This window comes from Salmo trutta, chromosome 22, assembly GCF_901001165.1.
Source record: "Salmo trutta chromosome 22, fSalTru1.1, whole genome shotgun sequence".
Lineage (NCBI taxonomy): Eukaryota > Metazoa > Chordata > Actinopteri > Salmoniformes > Salmonidae > Salmo > Salmo trutta.
Window position 1 is genome coordinate 33,221,559 of NC_042978.1, and position 20,977 is coordinate 33,242,535.

The 20,977-nt window shown below is 43.8% G+C and overlaps 1 protein-coding gene across 1 annotated transcript in view; it reads left to right on the top strand.

Moving 5' to 3' along the window:
• Positions 1-20,977, top strand: part of ptprfa (protein tyrosine phosphatase receptor type Fa) — a gene marked incomplete in the record, with an annotated part of 146,376 nt that overhangs the window by 102,353 nt on the left and 23,046 nt on the right. The window contains 5 exon segments of the mRNA XM_029707766.1: positions 1,744-1,907; positions 5,394-5,405; positions 11,475-11,587; positions 14,376-14,408; positions 16,017-16,114. Of these exon segments, the coding sequence (XP_029563626.1) occupies positions 1,744-1,907; positions 5,394-5,405; positions 11,475-11,587; positions 14,376-14,408; positions 16,017-16,114 (420 nt within the window).

Sequence of the window (20,977 nt, forward strand, 5' to 3'; positions counted from 1 at the left end):
CTCTCTTGTTCTCTCTCTCTTGCTCTCTCTCTCTCTTGCTCTCTCTCTCTCTCTCTCCGTTCTCTCTCTCTCTCTGTTCTCTCTCTCTCTTGCTCTCGCTCTCTGTTCTCTCTCTCCATTCTCTCTCTCTCTCTGTTCTTACTCTCTCTTGCTCTCTCTCTCCGTTCTCTCTCTGTTCTCTCTCTTCCCGTTTTCTCTCTCTCTCTGTTCTCTTGCTCTCTCTCTCCGTTCTCTCTCTCCCATTCTCTCTCTCTCTCTCTCTGTTCTCTCTCTCTTGCTCTCTCTCCGTTCTCTCAATCTCTCCGTTCTCTCTCTCTCTCCATTCTCTCTCTCTCTCCGTTCTCTCTCTCTCTACCACAGATCCTTTTTCACCTTGATGAAGTTGTTTGCAGAGAGAGCGGGTACAAGGGGTATGGCTTGGCTTGATTCTGGCATCACATAATAAAGTTAAATTGATCAATTTGCAAGTCTTAATTCAATTAAAGTCACTGCGCTTGTTGTCACTTTGTGTTCTGGCTGACAGGCTGGGAAGTTTTACTCTGTAAAAGAATGGAGCTAGCTATAAATATGCCTCTCTCTCCTTCACCAGATGGCTGGCTGATGTAAGGCTACATCAGACACAGTGTTAGATTAGAGCTGAGGCAGAGCTATAGAGAACTCTGTATAGGACAGGGCCAAGGCAGAGTTATAGAGAACTCTGTATAGGACAGGGCCAAGGCAGAGCTATAGAGAACTCTGTATAGGACAGGGCCAAGGCAGAGCTATAGAGAACTCTGTATAGGACAGGGCCAAGGCAGAGTTATAGAGAACTCTGTATAGGACAGGGCCAAGGCAGAGCTATAGAGAACTCTGTATAGGACAGGGCCAAGGCAGAGCTATAGAGAACTCTGTATAGGACAGGGCCAAGGCAGAGCTATAGAGAACTCTGTATAGGACAGGGCCAAGGCAGAGCTATAGAGAACTCTGTATAGGACAGGGCCAAGGCAGAGTTATAGAGAACTCTGTATAGGACAGGGCCAAGGCAGAGCTATAGAGAACTCTGTATAGGACAGGGCCAATGCAGAGTTATAGAGAACTCTGTATAGGACAGGGCCAAGGCAGAGCTATAGAGAACTCTGTATAGGACAGGGCCAAGGCAGAGTTATAGAGAACTCTGTATAGGACAGGGCCAAGGCAGAGTTATAGAGAACTCTGTATAGGACAGGGCCAATGCAGAGTTATAGAGAACTCTGTATAGGACAGGGCCAAGGCAGAGCTATAGAGAACTCTGTATAGGACAGGGCCAAGGCAGAGCTATAGAGAACTCTGTATAGGACAGGGCCAAGGCAGAGCTATAGAGAACTCTGTATAGGACAGGGCCAAGGCAGAGTTATAGAAAACTCTGTATAGGACAGGACTAAGTCAGCATAATGTTGACCCAACACCATGTTCTCAGAGGCCTGGCTGATGTTAGACTGTCAGCCACTGACTTTCCATCTGGCACTGGGTTAGACTAGGGCTAAGACATGAGAGGCATAACAGCTATAGAGATGTCAGAGTTTGTGAAGTATTGGAACAGGCTTGAGACTACACAGGTATAAAGGTAAATAAAGGTCAAAAGGCTCTGTATTAATACAGTATGTATATCTGAGAGAATGTCATTTAGTGTTCAGACTCATGAAAACTATAGAGCCTCTTCATACTAAACAGCGGTTGCTGTGTGGCATCCTCCTCACTCTGTTGGTCCTCTCTTCCCTCCTGCAGCAGAAGACGTTTGCGGCCAGCCCGTACTCAGACCCCATCACGGTGAAGCTCCACAGCGGTATGTCCCTCCATGCTGAGGACCCAGAGATGCTGTGGGTCATGGGCCCTGTCCTGGCTGTTGTACTCATCATCATCATCGTCATCGTCATCCTGCTCTTCAAGAGGTAACTACGCTGCCACGCCAACTTTCTGCTTATAGGTGACAATTGTGGGCAGTAAAAAGTTAGGTAGCACCATCATATTGGCAGAACAATTAGCAATGGTCATCAAAATTGTTAAAGAATTTTTTTTTTAAAAGAATAATAAATGCAACAGTTGGACAGTGGATGAAGATACTCCAAACATTTTACAGCTACGGACAAATATGAATGTTCAGGGATTTCGTTGGAAATTCAGGTATTCAATTTATTGTCAAATGTTTTATCTTTTATTCTTAGAATGCACTCATATATACATTTTCTAATGATATCAGATATAAAAAATATATATTCTGTGTTAAAATAAAGAACATTATATGTGCCTAATTTACATCAATACACAGGGTGTTTTTCCATGTATGAATAAATTAACATAACGGGGTAGAACAGGCTTGCAACCACCAACAACTTGCTCTGTCTAGGCCTACCTGCACTCACCTGTGCTGTCCAGACTTCCTCATTAAATACTGTTGTCACATTCTGTTGCATTATTCAACAAATGTGTCAATAGCAAGATTTCCTCTGATGAAAAATGACACTTGGCTCCAGATTACACCTATCTATATATACTTTACATTGTTATTGAGATCAGACATAATATCACTATAATCCGAGTGTTCATTTTTGGAATTTGCTTTCATTTCAGCGCATCTTATTTTTTTTACAGTTCTACTAAATTATTGCTTTTTTAAATTCCACAAAAAATGTACACCAATCAAAATAAATGTACCTTTCTTCTCTTTCAAATCAAATTAAATCAAATTGTATTTGTCACATGTGCCGAATACAACAGGGGAATGCTTACAGTGAAATGCTTACTTAACCAACAATGCAGTTTTAAGAAAATACAAAAAAAAGTAAGATATAAGAACAACAAATAATTAAAGAGCAGCAGTAAATAACAATAGCGGGCTATACAGTCTATGTCTAGGTGACTTCCTCTGGCACCGCCTGGTATAGAGGTCCTGGATGGCAGGATGCTTGGCCCCGGTGATGTACTGGGCCGTACGCACTACCCTCTGTAGTGCCTTGCGGTCAGAGGATGAGCAGTTGCCATACCAGGCAGTGATGCAACCCGTCAGGATGCTCTCGATGGTGCCGCTGTAAAACCTTTTGAGGATCTGAGGACCCATGCCAAATCTTTTCAGTCTCCTAGGGGGAATAGGTTTTGTCGTGCCCTCTTCACGAATGTCTTGGTGTGTTTAGACCATGTTAGTTTGTTGGTGATGTGGACACCAAGGAACTTGAAGCTCTCAACATGCTCCACTACAGCCCCGTCGATGAGAATGGGGGCGTGCTCGGTGCTCCTTTTCCTGTAGTTCACAATCATCTCCCTTGTCTTAATCACGTTGAGGGAGATGTTTTTGTCCTTGTAGATGGCTGGAAAAGACAGATCCTCAGGTGGGCGGGGCATGCTCATTGCTAGAACAATTGCTGCAATGAGTGTGCAACAGGGCACTCTAGTGTTTGTGGATAGATTTTCAGCTGTACATGGCTGCTTGTGTTCTAAGGAAAGTGACATTATTGCTAAGGATAGTTAGGACATGACTGAAAACAATGTTCTTTCGTCATTTTGACAGCCAAATGTTTCAAGCAATAATATGTTATCTCTGAGGTTTGTTATTCAATGTTTATCTCAATTCTGACTCCTTGAATTATCATCTTAAAGCAGTCCCTGGAGGTTTTATTTTCCCTCTTTTACTTAACTTACAACCATAAAACAAGTTGTATTTAAGATTGATTATAAATGACATCCGTTGGTTGGAGTTCAGTGGTTCCTCAATTAAGACAGACAAGCATTCATCTAGCCTGGGCCTGAAGGCTCTGTGAGGACTTTCTCCTTGGAGTGGGCACATGGGAGGCTGCTCAGTCAAGTAGCCTGCAGCCCTGCTCTCCCACGCAGGTTAACAGTTGGCCCAGACGTGTTTTCTCTGCTCTGTTTGAGTGGGGCTGTCCTTAGGCCAGACATCTGGAGCTTCTGACTGAGCAAGCGATAGAGAGAGAGGGGGGGAAGAGGAGGATCCATATGGTCCCTTCCGCTGATGATGACATCTCAGCTAGCTACAACACTGTTGGGGACACGTTGGGATGGGTTGGGCCTCCTCTGTCGCTGTCGATCTGTTCAACTCTTTCGTCACCATCCTCTCTTACTGGGTGTTCAGTCTTTCATTCTAAGACCACAGAGAGACTTTTCAGTCTCTGCGGTAGCTCTCCTTACTTCTCAGAAGGCTTCACCTTACTTCTCCTTAGTCTGCTGATCAGAAGGAGCCAGAGCTCAACTCGCTCGTACACACCAACCCAGGAAAGTAAAGTAGTGAGCTGAACTCAGCTGAACAAGTAATTCAATTTTATTTTAATTTTTTTCAGGTCTAAGTCCTTTTGGCTTTGAGGGCAGTTGTCAGTGAGAGCAGAGCACTGCAGAGAGCGTTAGCTGCTCTCTCTCTGTGGATAAGCCCAGCCAGGGCTGGCTTCAATGGAAGGAGGGTGGATGATTTCTTCACAGCAAATGAGAAGAAATCTTTTGAAGTGGCCCGATTTAGCATGCCTATTTGACTGCATAGGCCTATAGCTCTCTGAAGTCCATACCAGGAGCCATTGCAACTTTGTATGACTTGGAAGTAATTTAGCTAAAATGGATTATCCTCAAACTTAAATGAATGTAACCTCAACAAAATGTAAAATACAGTTGAAGAGGCCGATCGAAAGACATTTCAACAGTTGCAAAAGTGGTGAAACAGAGGTTATGTATATAGGGGTGAAACAGCCTACTGGGCACACACTGGTTGAATCAATGTTGTTTCCACAGCATTTCAAAAACATTACGTGGAATAGATGTTGAATTGACATCTGTTACCAGTGGGAGAGATTATGTATATGAGAACACCATCCTCATCTTTCCACACAATGTATTAGGATGGAAGTTCATACCAGGACATTAGTTGCAAGATGCAGCCTACTGTATTTCCACTCAACTCGTACAATATTTACATCAAGTAACCTAAAGGAGCATAGCGCACCATCATCAAACCTGTCCAACACCACAGAATATAATATCCTCCCGGCCTTTTCTCATAGCATATGCATTTTAAGAGAAAGGGTTGTAAAGAAAAAAATTATATTAAAAAAACTTGTTGAAGATTATCATAGTGGCAGGGATTGAGATCTGGGCCCCTAGAGGAAAAACTCATTTTCTAAATGTCAGCGTCGACATCTGAATAAAACTGCAGGGCTGAGAGGGTGGAGGAGGGAGGGATGGAGGGAGGGAGGGAAAGGGAGGGAGGGAGGGATAAAGGGGTGAAGTAAAGAGCTCGTATAAATCTGGTTCCCTATCCACTGCTTCTATGCTTCAACCCTGCTGCTGACAATCTGTCATTTAATCCTCCCTCTATCTCGTTCCCTCTTTCTCTCTGTCTTCTCCCTCACTCACTTCCCCCCTGCTTTCTGTGGATGCAGCAAAAAAGAAAGGTTAGTATTTCTTTCCAGCGGGGTATACTACAAAGTAGTTTCAATGAGTTAGCCAGCTAACTTGCCTAAATATTCAGAAAAATGCATTTGGGGGGGAGTATAAGCTTGAAATGGGCATGAAATTGTTCTTTCAAATTGAAAGAACAACCAAAAACATATACCTACGTTTAGCTTTCTAAATTAATCAGACAAGCTATAGTTATTTCTGGTTGTTTATCAAAGTTAGCTGGCTAACTAATTGAACCTACTTTGTAGTATGTTTGACACCTTACACCCCTTTCCCCCTTCTCCAACCCTGACGTGGCTGTCACTCTGCAGCACAGCCATCCTCTCCTCCCTCCTCCCCTCCCCTTACGCCACTCTTCTTCTCTATAAGATGTGCTTCTGGGTCAGGCCGCTCTGTTCTGTTCTGACTCAGAGTGACAGATTGACATGCTCTTTGTTTCTGCTACACTGTCAAGATCACACATCACACCACTATGCCATGTCTTGTGTCTTTGGCTGGTGTGTTGTTGAGTGTTTTTTCACAAGAGACATACAGTACCAGTCAAAAGTTTGGACACACCAACTCATTTAAGGGTTTTTCTTTATATTTACTATTTTCTACATTGTAGAATAATAGTGAAGACATCAACAGTATGAAATAAAACATGGAATAATGTAGTAACCCAAAAAGTGTTTAACAAATCAAAATATATTTTAGATTTTAGATTCTTCAAAGTAGCTACCCTTTGCCTTGATGACAGCTTTGTACACTCTTGGCATTCTCTCAACCAGCTTCACCTGGAATGCATTTCTAACAGTCTTGAAGGAATTCCCATATATGCTGAGCACTTGTTGGCTGCTTTTCCTTCAATCTGCGGTCCAACTCATCCCAAACCATCTCAATTGGGTTAAGGTCGGGTGATTGTGGAGGCCAGGTCATCTGATGCAGCACTCCATCGCTCTCATTCTTGGTCAAATAGCTCTTACACAGCCTGGAGGTGTGTTGGGTCATTGTCCTGCTAAAAAACAAATGATAGTCCCAAGCACAAACCACATGGGATGGCATATCGCTGCAGAATGCTTTGGTAGCCATGCAGGTTAAGTGTGCCTTGAATTCTAAATAAATCACTGACAGTATCACCAGCAAAGCACCCCCACACCATAACACCTCCTCCTCCATGCTTCACGGTGGGAACCACACATGCAGAGATCATCCGTTCACCTACTCTGCGTCTCACAAAGACACGGCTGTTGGAACCAAAAATCTTACATTTGGGCTCATCAGACCAAAGGACAGATTTCCACCGGTCTTATGTCCATTGCTCATGTGTCTTGACCCAAGCAAGTCTCTTCTTCTTATTGGTGTCCTTTAGTAGTGGTTTCTTTGCAGCAATTCGACCATGAATGACTGATTTTCGCAGTCTCCTTTGAATAGTTGATGTTGAGATGTCTGTTACTTGAACTCTGTGAAGCATTTACTTGGGCTGCAATCTGAGGTGCAGTTAACTCTAATGAACTTATCCTCTGCAGCAGGTAACTTTGGGTCTTCCTTTCCTCTGGCAGTCCTCATGAGAGCCAGTTTCATCATAGCACATGATGGTTTTTGCAACTGCACTTGAAGAAACTTTGAAAGTTATTGAAATGTTCCTGATTAACTGACCTTCATGTCTTAAAGTAATGGTGGACTGTCGTTTCTCTTTGCTTAATTGAGCTGTTCTTGCCATAATATGGACTTGGTCTTTTACCAGATAGGGCTATCTTCTGTATACCAATCCTACTGTCACGTCCTGACCAGTGAAAAGGGTCATTTTGCCATAGTAGAATGGTCAGGGCGTGGCAGGGGGGTTGTTTTGTGTGTTTTGGGGTTGGTTTGTTTCTAGGGGAATTTGTTCTAGTTTTCTGTTTCTATGTTTAATTTTCCATGTGTGGCCGAGTATGGTTTCCAATCAGAGGCAGGTGTCTTTTGTTGTCTCTGATTGGAAGCCATACTTAGGCAGCCTGTTTTCCTTTGGGTTTTGTGGGTGGTTATTTTCCGTTTAGTTATGTTACCCGACGGAACTGTTGGTCGTTTTTGTTATTTTGTAAGTGTTACTCATTAAAGTATTCAGAATGAGCACTATCCACTCTGCGCCTTGGTCTCTTCAATATGACGCTTGTGACACCTACCCTGTCACAACACAACTGATATGCTCAAACGCATTAAGAAGGAAATAAATTCCACAAATTCACTTTTAACAAGGCACACCTGTTAATTGAAATGCATTCCGGGTGACGACCTCATGAAGCTGGTTCAGAGAATGCCAAGAGTGTGCAAAGCTGTCATCAAGGCATAGTGTGGCTACTTTAAAAAATCTAAAATCTAAAAGATATTTTGATTTGTTTAGCACTTTTTTGATTACTACATATTTCATATGTGTTATTTCATAGTTTTGATGTCTTTCTACAATGTAGAAAGTAGTGAAAATGAAGAAAAACCCTTGACTGGTACTGTATACATATTAAAATACAAAAACACAGTCATGGGAAGTAGAAATAAAACATAAAAAACATTCCTTCACAAATAAGTCTCCAATCAATACTTTAAATTGCCTGAACGGCACCACAACATCAAAATGAAATGTATTTAGAATTTTGTTCCAGCAATACGGTGCATTAAAAATAAAAAGCAGATTCACCTGGCTCGGTGGAGACCTTAGGAACCTCAGGAGTTAACCAATCCTGTTTACGGTTAGGCAACTCAGGTGTCTATTTTTTATTTATTTAAATGTAACCTTTATTTAACTAGGCAAGTCAGTTAAGAACAAATTCTTATTTACAATGACGGCCTACCTTGGCCAAACCCGGACAATGCTGGGCCAATTGTGCACCGCCCTATGGGACTCCCAATCACGGCCAGATGTGATGCCGCCTGGATTCAAACCAGGGACTGTTGTGACGCCTCTTGCATTGAGATGCAGTGCCTTAGACCACTGTGCCACTTGGGTCTAAACTTCAACAGCCGTTAGATAAGACGGAAGTTTATGAAGTAGGGCCTACAGGTCTTTAGTTAAGTCCAACCAACCTTTTGATACAGAATGCAGTGATGAGTATCAAAACTGTCACCTGTAACACAAAGGTTTAAGTATTAGCAGCTGCACTTTGATAAATAATATCACCATAATTAAGAACAGATAAAAAGGTTGACTGAATAATCTGCTTACTACTGCTTAGAGAAAGCCACGATCTGTTTCTGTAGAAAAAGTCAACTTTAAATGTTAGCTTCTTAACCAGCCTATCTATGTATTTTTTAAATGTAAAATCCAAATCAATCCAAATGCATAAGTATTTACACTACCGTTCAAAAGTTTGGGGTCACTTAGAAATGTCCTTGTTTTTGAAAGAAAAGCAATTTTTTTTGTCCATTAAAATAACATCAAATTGATCAGAAATACAGTGTAGACATTGTTAATGTTGTAAATGACTATTGTAGCTGGAAACGGCAGATGTCTTATGGAATATCTACATAGGCGTACAGAGGCCTATTATCAGCAACCATCACTCCTGTGTTCCAATGGCACGTTGTGTTAGCTAATCCAAGTTTATCATTTTAAAAGGCTAATTGATCATTAGAAAACCCTTTTGCAATTCTGTTAGCACAGCTGAAAACAGTTGTGCTGATTAAAGAAGCAATAAAACTGTCCTTCTTTAGACTGGTTGAGTATCTGGAGCATCAGCATTTGTGAGTTCGATTACAGGCTCAAAATGGCCAGAAACAAAGACTTTCTTCTGAAACTCGTCAGTCTATTCTTGTTCTGAGAAATGAAGGTTATTCCATGTGAGAAATTGCCAAGAAACTGAATATCTCGTACTACGCTGTGTACTACTCCCTTCACAAAACAGCGCAAACTAGCTCTAACCAGAATAGAAAGAGGAGTGGGAGGCCCCGGTGCACAACTGAGCAAGAGGACAAGTACTTTAGAGTGTCTAGTTTGAGCAACAGATGCCTCACAAGTCCTCAACTGGCAGCTTCATTAAATAGTACCCGCAAAACACAAGTCTCAACGTCAACAGTGAAGAAGCGACTCTGGGATGCTGATTGGAGAACCATCTAATGAGTGAACATGTAGTTAATCTGAAACATTATTACGAGAGTTTAAAAGCAACATGTATTTGATTTTGCCCATATTAAGCACACCTTTTAAATCGGTAAGGGATTCCAGCATAGCTATAAAACCTGACTGTAGCTTTGATACAGCCAGATCAACAGTTAGGGCAATAGCATACATAACAGTATCATCTGCATATAGATGAAGTTTACCATTTTTAACAGATTGACCAATGGTGTTTATATAAATAGTGAAGAGAACCGGTTCCAAAATCAATCCCTGTGGTACACCTTTATGAAATTCAGACTTAACCCTATGAATCACGATGGCCTAGGGGTTAGGTTTAGAGTTAGGGTTAGAGCGTTAGGTTTAGGGTTAGGAGTTAGGGTTAGGGGTTAAGATTAGGGTCAAGGTTAAGGTTAGGGAAAATAAGATTTTTAATGAGAATCAATTGTTTGGTCCCCATAAGGATAGTAAAACAAACGTGTGTGTTAGTGTGTTTGTCTGCAGCTCTCACGCCTTTCAAATTAAAATCCAAAGTTGCAGTTAAAATTACATGATGTTCCCTAGGCAATAGTCAGAATAACAAAGTGCCCTTCCCCTCCCCACACCTCCTTATGTCATGCCTCTATGCTTTATTATGATCTCCATCTCCATGGGTGTGTCCCAAATAGCCCCCTATTCCCTATATAGTGGACTACTTTTTACCGGAGCCCTATGAGATTTGGTCAAAAGTACTGCACTGCATAGGGAATAGGGTGCTATTTGAGACTCAGTCTAAGTTTAGGGCTAGTAACGTAACTGTCACCTCCCATAGACAGCTATGCATGGCAGCACTAATAGCTTTCCCTGTGAGACAGCCAGCTGAACACATCAGTAGCATCCCTCAGCAATGGAGGCTGCTGCACTCAGACACACGTTGGCGCGATGTTAGTGCTACCCAAAGAAATAAACACAGGCTTTAGTGCATTAGTGTGGCAGCAGCTGTAACATGGCAACACTTAAGACCTCAGTTAGCATGCTAGCGCTAGGAGACACGGTGTGGTGCGTTGGGAATGGAGGACATAGGCTCCAACAGATGTGCTCTCTCTATAACACACTCGCTCTCCTCTCTATCCCTCGATCGTCCCTCTCTCTCTCCCCATCCCTTCCGCTCTCCTCCCTTTCTTTTCCGTTCTCTCCCTCCCTCTCTCTCCTCCCACACCCTGCCTCCTTCCCTCTCTCCCCTCTCTCCCTCTCCCCATCCCTCCTCTATCTCCCTCTCCCCCCCCTCTTTCTTTCTCCACCTCTGTAATTAGCAAGCCTTCCTACTCTGTCACTGCGGCTGATCTGTTAATTGCTCAGCCTGTTTGTTTCCACACATTCATATGGGGGAAATTAGAGGTTTTAATGAGCGTAAACCCAAAACTGTGTCATCACTTCCCCCCAGCTGTGTAGACAGTGAAGTTGGTCCTCACCTCGTCAACTGAGGAACACACAGCACGGCAGACACACCGTGTTATTTATCAAGTTATTTAACGGCACCCTATTCACTATATAGTGCACTACTTTTGATCAGAGCTGCTGAAGGCACTAGTCCAAAGTAGTGCACTATAGGGAGTAGGTTGCCCTTTGGGACGTAAAACTACTACTTACTGAAGAGTAGAGGTGTGCCTCTGCTTCAGGGAGCTACACACCTCAACAGACTCAACATCAGCTTATAACTCCACTCCAGGCACAAGTTGAGCATCGTCTTGGTACCCGGTATCTTCCACATCAATGCAGGAACCAACAGCTAATCTCAATGACTCAGTCATGATACAACAGTGATGGTTCTGTGACTGGGGTTTCCAGCCAGCTCACCACTACAGTGTGGTTACATTCCAATGCCCATACAATCATACCACCTCCTTCAGCCTACCACCATACATGCCCAATGACATGACTTATTTATAAGTAGTATGCTAGTGTTTTTATTGGAGCTCGTCTCATGGTCTCTCCTCCCTGCCTCTCTCCCCAGGAAACGAGCATCTCCCTCGGCCAAGGATGAGCACTCTGCTGGGGTGAAGGACTCTCTGCTGGCCCACTCCTCTGATCCTGTGGAGATGAGACGACTCAACTATCAGACACAAGGTATAGACACACACACACACACACACACACACATGAACTCGCTCACACACACACACACACACACACACACACACACACACACACACACACACACACACACACACACGAACTCGCTCACACACACACACACACACACACACACACACACACACACACACACACACACACACACACACTCACACACACACACCCACACACACACACACACACACACACACACACACACACACACTAGCACGCACGATGTATAGACACACACAAAGTCACAGACCCAGACACACTAGCAGACAAACAACCACTTATATTCAGATTTAGCTGTTGTTCAACTGTGGCCAAACTATCCACCTCAGAGCCTGCAGACAAATCTCCAACAAGGTAACTTCTAAAACCTGGTCTCTATTCACACCACTGCTCACACTCTCTCACACTCCTATGATATGATACATTCTGATGAATGTGTAGCCATTGGTAACCACTGTGCTATGAGAAGCAATTGAATGCAGTTCACATTACAGCCTTCAAGTATCAAACACTTCAGAGTTAAGGCTTCTACTGTATGCAGATGATTCAGCTTAATTACAACAATATCAGATGCTGGTTATCGCAAATGAAATGGTTTTGATGAGTTGGATGTGGATAATAATCAGTCCAGTGTATACTCTATACTGGATATAATCATCTTGTCTTTGTAATATCAGAGGATTGTTGTGGATGTGAAGGATTGTCACATGGCTTAGTGTACTAGGATCATATGTCTTGTTGTATTAGTAGTACTTGGGTGTCAGTCAAGTTGGAAAGGGAGTTGCTTTAGTTCAGGATGGAAGGTACTGTCTATCGGTCAACAACCCAAAGCTCTGGTCTAGTCGACGAGATGTCCTCTCCCTCTTCACCTTCATTTATGACCATTATAGAAAGAAGCATTAAAGGTCTCTTAACATATAACACACCCTGCCCATACTGCTTCTCATCTCACTGGGAAGTAAAGCGAGAGAGAGAGAGAGAGAGAGAGAGAGAGAGAGGGTGGGGGGGGCTTACATGGGAATTGCTACAGTATATTATCCATCCGTTTTCAGTGGCCCTTTGGCTCTTCTAGTGGGCCCAAATGGCACCCTATGAGCCCTGGTTGAAAGTATTGTACTTTTTAGGGAATAGGGTGCCGTTTGGAACGCATACTCTCTGTCTCTTCTTCTAGTGGACTGCACTGACCCAGCTTGGTAATTAAACACTGTTGAATGCAGCATGGAGAGTCTTGAGCTTTGAACTTAGCAGAGGAATTAAGCCCACAGAATCTCTCTCTAACTCATTCTCTGAACATCAAACTCGCTATGTCTCTCACTAACTCTTTAGCCCTTGCTTTCTGTGCTCTCTTCTCTCTCGCACCTCTCTCTTCTTTCCTCTCTCTCGCTCCCTTTTCTCTCTCTCTCTCATCTCTCTCTTCTCTCTCTCTTCTCTCTCCTCTCTCTCCTTGCTCTCTTTTCAATGTTTTCTCTCTCCTCTCTCCTCTCTCTCTTCTCTATCTTTTCTCTCTCACACTCTCTCTCTCTCCTCTATCTTTACTCTCTCTCCTCTCTCTCGCTCTCTATCTTTCTCTCTCCCTTCTCTATCTTTTATCTCTCTCCTCTCTCTCTCTCTCTCAGTTTTCTCTCTCCTCTCTCCTCTCTCTCTTCTCTATTTTTTTTCTCTCTCTCTCTCTTCTCTATCTTTTCTCTCTCACACTCTCTCTCTCTCCTCTATCTTTACTCTCTCTCCTCTCTCTCGCTCTCTATCTTTCTCTCTCCCTTCTCTATCTTTTATCTCTTTCCTCTCTCTCTCAGTTTTCTCTCTCCTCTCTCTCTCTCTCCTCTATATTTTCTCTCTCCTCTCTCTCTCTCTTTCTCTTCTCAATTTTTTCTCTCTCTCTTTCTCTCTCTCTCTCTTCTCTATATTTTCTCTCTCTCTTCTCTCTTTCTCTTCTCTCTCTCTCTTCTCTCTTTCTCTTCTCTCTCTCTCTCGCTAACGCACTACTCTTTATTTATGAGCGCTCTCTTGATCCCTCTTTCTCTCCTTCTCTCTATGTGCCTTATCTCCCTCTCTCCTCCAACTCTTCATCTCATCCCTCATTCCTATTTTCATCTCTTTCAAATCCTCTCTTCTCTCTCCCCCTCCACCCCTCCCTCCCTCTCTCCATCACTCTGTGGGTGTTTTCTAGTAGTTGCTATGAGATCGGCAGCTTGTGAGTCTCTAGCAGTAGGGGGTACATAGCAGATGTTGTTTGCACAAATAGAGGCAGGTATGTTGTTGACTAATTTGCCAGCCTCTTACCTTTTGTGTCCTTGTGAGCACAATAAAGAGGTGTTCTAATAGCTCAGTTCTATACTATTGATGCCTCTGTTGTCTACTTAAGCACTCTACAGAGTAGTAGTACCTATAGTCAAGAATATGCTTTCAAGTATATGTCTCAGACAGTTATGTGTCATGGTAGGCCTGGACCCAATATTGTGAAGTGAAATCGAACAATTCAGTTCGGATCCAGGCTACTGTCATGGATGGAGACAGGCTGAAACTAAGAGGACTGTTGGTATTCCAGGCTAACAGACTGACTCACTTCAGGTGTACAGACATATACACAGCCAGGCCCTTCTGAAGACCTTGGGTCTCTTTCTCTATCCCCACTTTCTGTCTCTCCTAATCCTTCTTTACCCTCTTCTCTTCTCCCCTCCTCCCCTCCCTTCCCCCTTTAACATGAATGATCCCTCTGGTATTGGTTGTTGAGTACGACACACCGACCTCCCCCATCTTCTCCCCACAGGTTCCAGTGACCCCAGTTGCCCGAACACTCCAAGTTAGTTTCCATTCCTCCTGTGTTTTCTACCTATTTAAACCCATCCCCATCCTCTCTCTGTGTCTTTCTCTCTCTCTCTCTCTCTCTCTCTCTCTCTCTCTCTCTCTCACTCTCTCTCTCTCTCTGTGTCTCGCTCACTCTCTCTCTGTCTCTCTGTCTTTCTCTCTCTGTCTCTCTCTCTCTCTTTCTCTTCTTTCTCTCTCCTCTATCTCTCTCTCGCTTTCCATCTCTCTTTCGTTCTCATCTCTCTCTTGCTCTCTCTCTTTCGCTCTCATCTCTCTGTCTCCTCTCTCTCTATCTCTTTCTTTCTCTCTCTCTGTCTCTATCTCTCTGATCTCTGAGTCACTCTGCATCAGTTTTCTCAGTAGCACAGTTACAGCTCAGACAACAGTACTGATCAGTTCTGTATATACAGTAGTCTATGTATTCAGTGAGGAAGGGCTGTGATAGTGCTGCTTTGGGAGCTGAGATGGAATGCCCCCCTCACCTCCTCCTCCAACACCCCCCTTCATCCCTCCATCCCTCTACTCATCCTCCTCTCCACTGCTGTTTTTTTTGCGTCACCCACCAAGGCCATCTCATCTCAGCCCCATGCTAGCTGCACCTTGTCTGTGAACATCTGATTGCTCAGTCGGCTGGAACCACCCCGCTTACACTGCACCCCCAACCCCCTCCTCCCCACTAGCCGTGTCACTTCCCCCATGTCACTTCCTTTCCACAGGCTGGCCTCAGAACTGTCACCTGTCACCGCTGGCTTGTATCAATATTGTATGTTATTTTGGAGGATAATCCATTTGTTGTTGCTTTGAGGACAAAGCCGAGATGAAAGATTGTTCCTGCATCAATCTTTCCAAGTCCTAAGCTCTTCTGCCACTGAAAGAGATGATATATGTGTTCCGTACTTTGAGGTTACAATGTAGCTATTGCTTTATTATGTACATCACCTGCTAGCAGCTGTATGTGGTATATTTTCTTTCCAGGATGTTATTTCCGAATAAAGTATTTTTTAGGTTTTGATAATATTACTAAAGTACTAAGATGTTGGTCTCATCTAGCTATAGCCTGAGATAGTTTTCAGTTACCATTTCATGGAAAAATAATGTAACATGACGCTCTGAATACCCTCATGACCCCTCCCACTCCCACTTGTGTTGCTGTGGGCTACAGCCAACCAATCAGCATGCTCATTCACTCACTCCCTTCACAGGAGTAACCCACAGCATGGTGTTACAGAGCTCTAGAGATATCACCTGTCTGTTGCTTTCTCTCTCTCTCTCTCTCTCTCTCTCTCTCTCTCTCTCTCTCTCTCTCTCACTCTCTCTCTCTCTCTCTCTCTCTCTCTGTAACCACATACTTCTTTCCATTTCACCACTTTCTATGAGCTCTGTGCTTTGTCATCACAAATGCATCAGTTATCTGGTTGCGTATTTCACATTCCGTGTGTGTGTATGTCTGTTGTGTGAATGTGTATGTGCAGGTGTATGCGGGTGGTGCATGCATGTGTGTGTGTGTGTGCATATATTACACTGTGTAGTATATTTCACACATAGCTGAAGGAAAGTTGTATTTACTGCAATAGCTTGGTAACCCTGTTCCTCTCTCCTTCAGGGATGAGGGAGCACCCTCTCATCTCTACCACTGATCTGGCTAACCACATCGAGCGACTCAAGGCCAACGACGGACTCCGCTTCTCACAGGAGTATGAGGTAACTACTCCTGCTCTGCTTTGCACTGCTGACCACCACTGGCTGTCTACAACTCAGTTCCTTAATCTATAGTCTCTATAGCCTCTAAATACACTGCTCAAAAAAATAAAGGGAACACTTAAACAACACAATAACTCCAAGTCAATCACACTTCTGTGAAATCAAACTGTCCACTTAGGAAGCAACACTGATTGACAATAAATTTCACATGCTGTTGTGCAAATGGAATAGACAACAGGTGGAAATTATAGGAAATTAGCAAGACACCCCCAATAAAGGAGTGGTTCTGCAGGTGGAGACCACAGACCACTTCTCAGTTCTTATGCTTCCTGGCTGATGTTTTGGTCACTTTTGAATGCTGGCGGTGCTTTCACTCTAGTGGTAGCATGAGACGGAGTCTACAACCCACACAAGTGGCCCAGGTAGTGCAGCTCATCCAGGATGGCACATCAATGCGAGCTGTGGCAAGAAGGTTTGCTGTGTCTGTCAGCGTAGTGTCCAGAGCATGGAGGCGCTACCAGGAGAAAGGCCAGTACATCAGGAGACGTGGAGGAGGCCGTAGGAGGGCAACAACCCAGCAGCAGGACCGCTACCTCCGCCTTTCTGCAAGGAGAAGCAGGAGGAGCACTGCCAGAGCCCTGCAAAATGACCTCCAGCAGGCCACAAATGTGCATGTGTCTGCTCAAACGGTCAGAAACAGACTCCATGAGGGTGGTATGAGGGCCCGACGTCCACAGTTGGGGGTTGTGCTTACAGCCCAACACTGTGCAGGATGTTTGGCATTTGCTAGAGAACACCAAGATTGGCAAATTCGCCACTGGCGCCCTGTGCTCTTCACAGATGAAAGCAGGTTCACACTGAGCACATGTGACAGACGTAACAGAGTCTGGAGATGCCGTGGAGAACGTTCTGCTGCCTGCAACATCCTCCAGCATGACCGGTTTGGCGGTGGGTCAGTCATGGTGTGGGGTGGCATTTCTTTGGGGGGCCGCACAGCCCTCCATGTGCTCGCCAGTGGTAGCCTGACTGCCATTAGGTACCGAGATGAGATCCTCAGACCCCTTGTGAGACCATATGCTGGTGCGGTTGGCCTTGGGTTCCTCCTAATGCAAGACAATGCTAGACCTCATGTGGCTGGAGTGTGTCAGCAGTTCCTGCAAGAGGAAGGCATTGATGCTATGGACTGGCCCGCCTGTTCCCCAGACCTGAATCCAATTGAGCACATCTGGGACATCATGTCTCGCTCCATCCACCAACGCCACGTTGCACCACAGACTGTCCAGGAGTTGGCGGAAGCTTTAGTCCAGGTCTGGGAGGAGATCCCTCAGGAGACCATCCGCCACCTCATCAGGAGCATGCCCAGGCATTGTAGGGAGGTCATACTGGCACGTAGAGGCCACACACACTACTGAGCCTCATTTTGACTTGTTTTAAGGACATTACATCAAAGTTGAATCAGCCTGTAGTGTGGTTTTCCACTTTAATTTTGAGTGTGACTCCAAATCCAGACCTCCATTGGTTGATAAATTGGATTTCCATTGATTATTTTTGTGTGATTTTGTTGTCAGCGCATTCAACTATGTAAAGAAAAAAGTATTTAATAAGATTATTTCATTCATTCAGATCTGGGATGTGTTATTTTAGTGTTCCCTTTATTTTTTGGAGCAGTATATATTGTCTCTATAGTCTCTAGCTCTATAGTCTCTAGATCTATAGTCTTTGTCTTTATAGTATCTAGATCTATAGTCCCTAGATCTATAGAATCTAGATAAATAGTCTTTATAGTATCTTGTTCTATAGTCTCTATATCTATAGTCTATAGCCTCTAGATTTATATAGTCTCTATATCTATAGTCTATACCCTCTAGATCTATATTCTCTCAAACTATAGTCTCTATAGTATCTAGCTCTATAGTCTCTATAATATCTAGATCTACATTGAGTGCAGAAAATATTAAGAACACCTTCCAAATATTGAGTTGCAGCAGCATTGCAGTTCCTGACACAAACCGGTGCGCCTGGCACCTACTACCATACCCCGTTCAAAGGCACTTAAATATTTTGTCTTGCCCATTCACCCTCCGAATGGCACACACACCATCCATGTCTCAATTTTCTCAAGGCTTTCAAATCCTTCTTTAACCTGTCTCCTCCCCTTCATCTACACTGATTGAAGTGGATTTAACCAGTGACATCAATAAGGGATCATAGCTTTTAGCTGGATTCAGCTGGTCAGTCTGTGTCATGGGTGCACGTTTTAGTTTTTGCCCTAGTACTACACAGCTGATTCAAAGAATCAACTAATCCGCAATATTTGATCATTTGAATCAGCTGTGTAATGTTAGGGCAAAAACCAAAATGTTCACCCCTTGGGGTCCAGAGGTCAGAGTTTTGGATGCACTGCTCTATAGTCTCTAGATCTATAGGTCTAGATCTATAGTCTCTCTCAACAGACTAACTCAACACTTTGATTCTGGCTCCACTCACTGCCCTGCAACCACTGTCTGTCTTTATCACTACAACCTTAGATATAAGGGAATACCTAGTCAGTACAACTGAATGCATTCAACTGAAATGTGTCTTCCGCATTTAACCCAACCCCTCTGAATCAGAAAGGTGCGGGGGGCTGCCTTAATCAACATCCACGTCTTTGGCACCCTGGGAACTGTTTGTTAACTGCCTTGCTCAGGGGCAGAACGAAAGATGTTTACATTGTCAGCTTGGGGATTCGATCCAGCAACCTTTCAGTGACTGGCCCAACACTCCTACCCGCCAGGCTACCTGCCGCCCTATATATGATATACCAATGTTCCCTCATCTACCTTTTCAACATACCAGCTTCTGAACATGGCTAGTGATGGTCCAGGGAGTTTCTAATAGTTTGTAATAGGCCAGCTATTCCTCACCCCACCTTGACTTAAATAACATCTATTATGTGCCCAGGTAATTCTGCATAATGATTTTGTTTCTGCATCCAGCTGCACTTTGCTACATGTACATTTATCTCTGTGTAAGTTCAGGGCTGCTTTAGAACCATGCTGCTAAGTATGCATGAATTCTATCTCCCTCTCTGTTTCCCCCTCCCTTCCAATAATATTATTCCAGTGCATTTACCTACAGTAAAAGCCAGTGAGGGATTATGCCTTGTTGTTGTCCTACAAAGGAAGGTGATTTGCATTTAAAGTGGTGAATTTCCAGCCGGATAAATCAGGACAGATGGGACCACTGTTTACCGAGGAGGGAGTGTATATTAATTATAAAACAGCATCTAGGGTTGCGTCCCAAATGGCACCATATTCCCTATGGGCCCTGGACAAAAAAGGGAATAGGGTGCCATTTGGGACGTATCCTAGACCCTAGATAAACTTTTCTGTGTTTACCTGTTTCCAGTCAGTGTGTTATTCAGTATAGTAATGTGTTGGGAGTGAAACAGTACAGCTGTCATGTTAGCTTATTCTCCACTCAGAGAGTGACGCAAGTGTTGAGACAGGAACGAGGTGAAATTGTCTGATGAAGTGGGTGGAAGCAGGGTTCAAACTTCACACTAACTATTAGATACACACACTACACACTACATGCACACACACACACACTACAGACTACCTCAGTGCTGTTTATTATGAGAAGATCAAAGAGGATGCAGCTGGATGGAACAGCTTAAATGCATTTTGTTTATCTCGTTGTTCTGACACACACACACACACGCACTCGCGCACGCACGCACGCACACACTCACCAATACAACTTACTCAGCCACCCCACCTCTACATGGAGATATTTCCACATAGTGTCAGGGCAGCAGGCCTTGAAATGAAACCATCATAATGGCTCTATTGAAATGAGAGGAGCCTAGCCAGGGATTCATCCAGTTAGATCTGACTCTCTGTGGCCCAAATGTGACCATATTCACTAAATAGTGCACTACTTTTGACCAGGGCCCCAAATGTCCCCACTTGTCCAAATGTTCCTTGTTTTATTATCCTTGCGAGGACTTCTGGTCCCCACACGGATAGTAAAGCCAAACAAATCACACACACACACGCAACACACACACACACACACACACACACACACACACACACACACACACACACACACACATTGTATAAGTATAATCCTAATACAGTCATCACCACTCAAAGTGTAGTAGTCCTCAGGGTGTACTGTGAGTGTCTTTAATTGATTATAAATACTGTTTGACAGTTTTAGTGGTCAGGGATAGTTGGAATAGAAGCACAGGCTGTCAACTGTTGTCTTTTAAAGGTGAATAGAGCAATTGGGTAGAAATATGTTAATAACTAATGAAAATTCTGAGTTAAAAAGTCTCTCTTGTTTGTATGTGCAACACACGCATGCACGCACAAACACACACAAACACACACACACGCATGCAGAAACACACACACACTTTACTCATAATTTCCTATGATTAGTGATTCATGATCACTGCCAGCTACTGAGTGGTGAGTGCTGCCTAGAGCCAGGCCAAGATTCTCATTAGGGAATCTTTCATTTTCCCCGCCTGTGCTGTATTTAGACAGGTGAAAACACTGACAGTTGTTAGTTGACTGGCCATGCTGTCCAACTCCAACGTTTCCTCAGCTAGTAGTGGGGACAGATGCCTTCTGCTAACACACAGGAAGGAAGCAACACCATATGTTCCGGGAGCACCGAATTAGCCAGATATGACAAATTTAGGATTGGGACTTTGCAAACAATTTATCTGAGCACTTGGCTGGTAATGTACGCTGTGGAGTGACAACAGGTGTTAATCAGGCTTTTCACCAGAAACGATCCCTTTCTAATGTGCCTCGCTAGATTAGGATATCATCGGAAGAAGAATGGGAGGCGCTTTTTAAATAC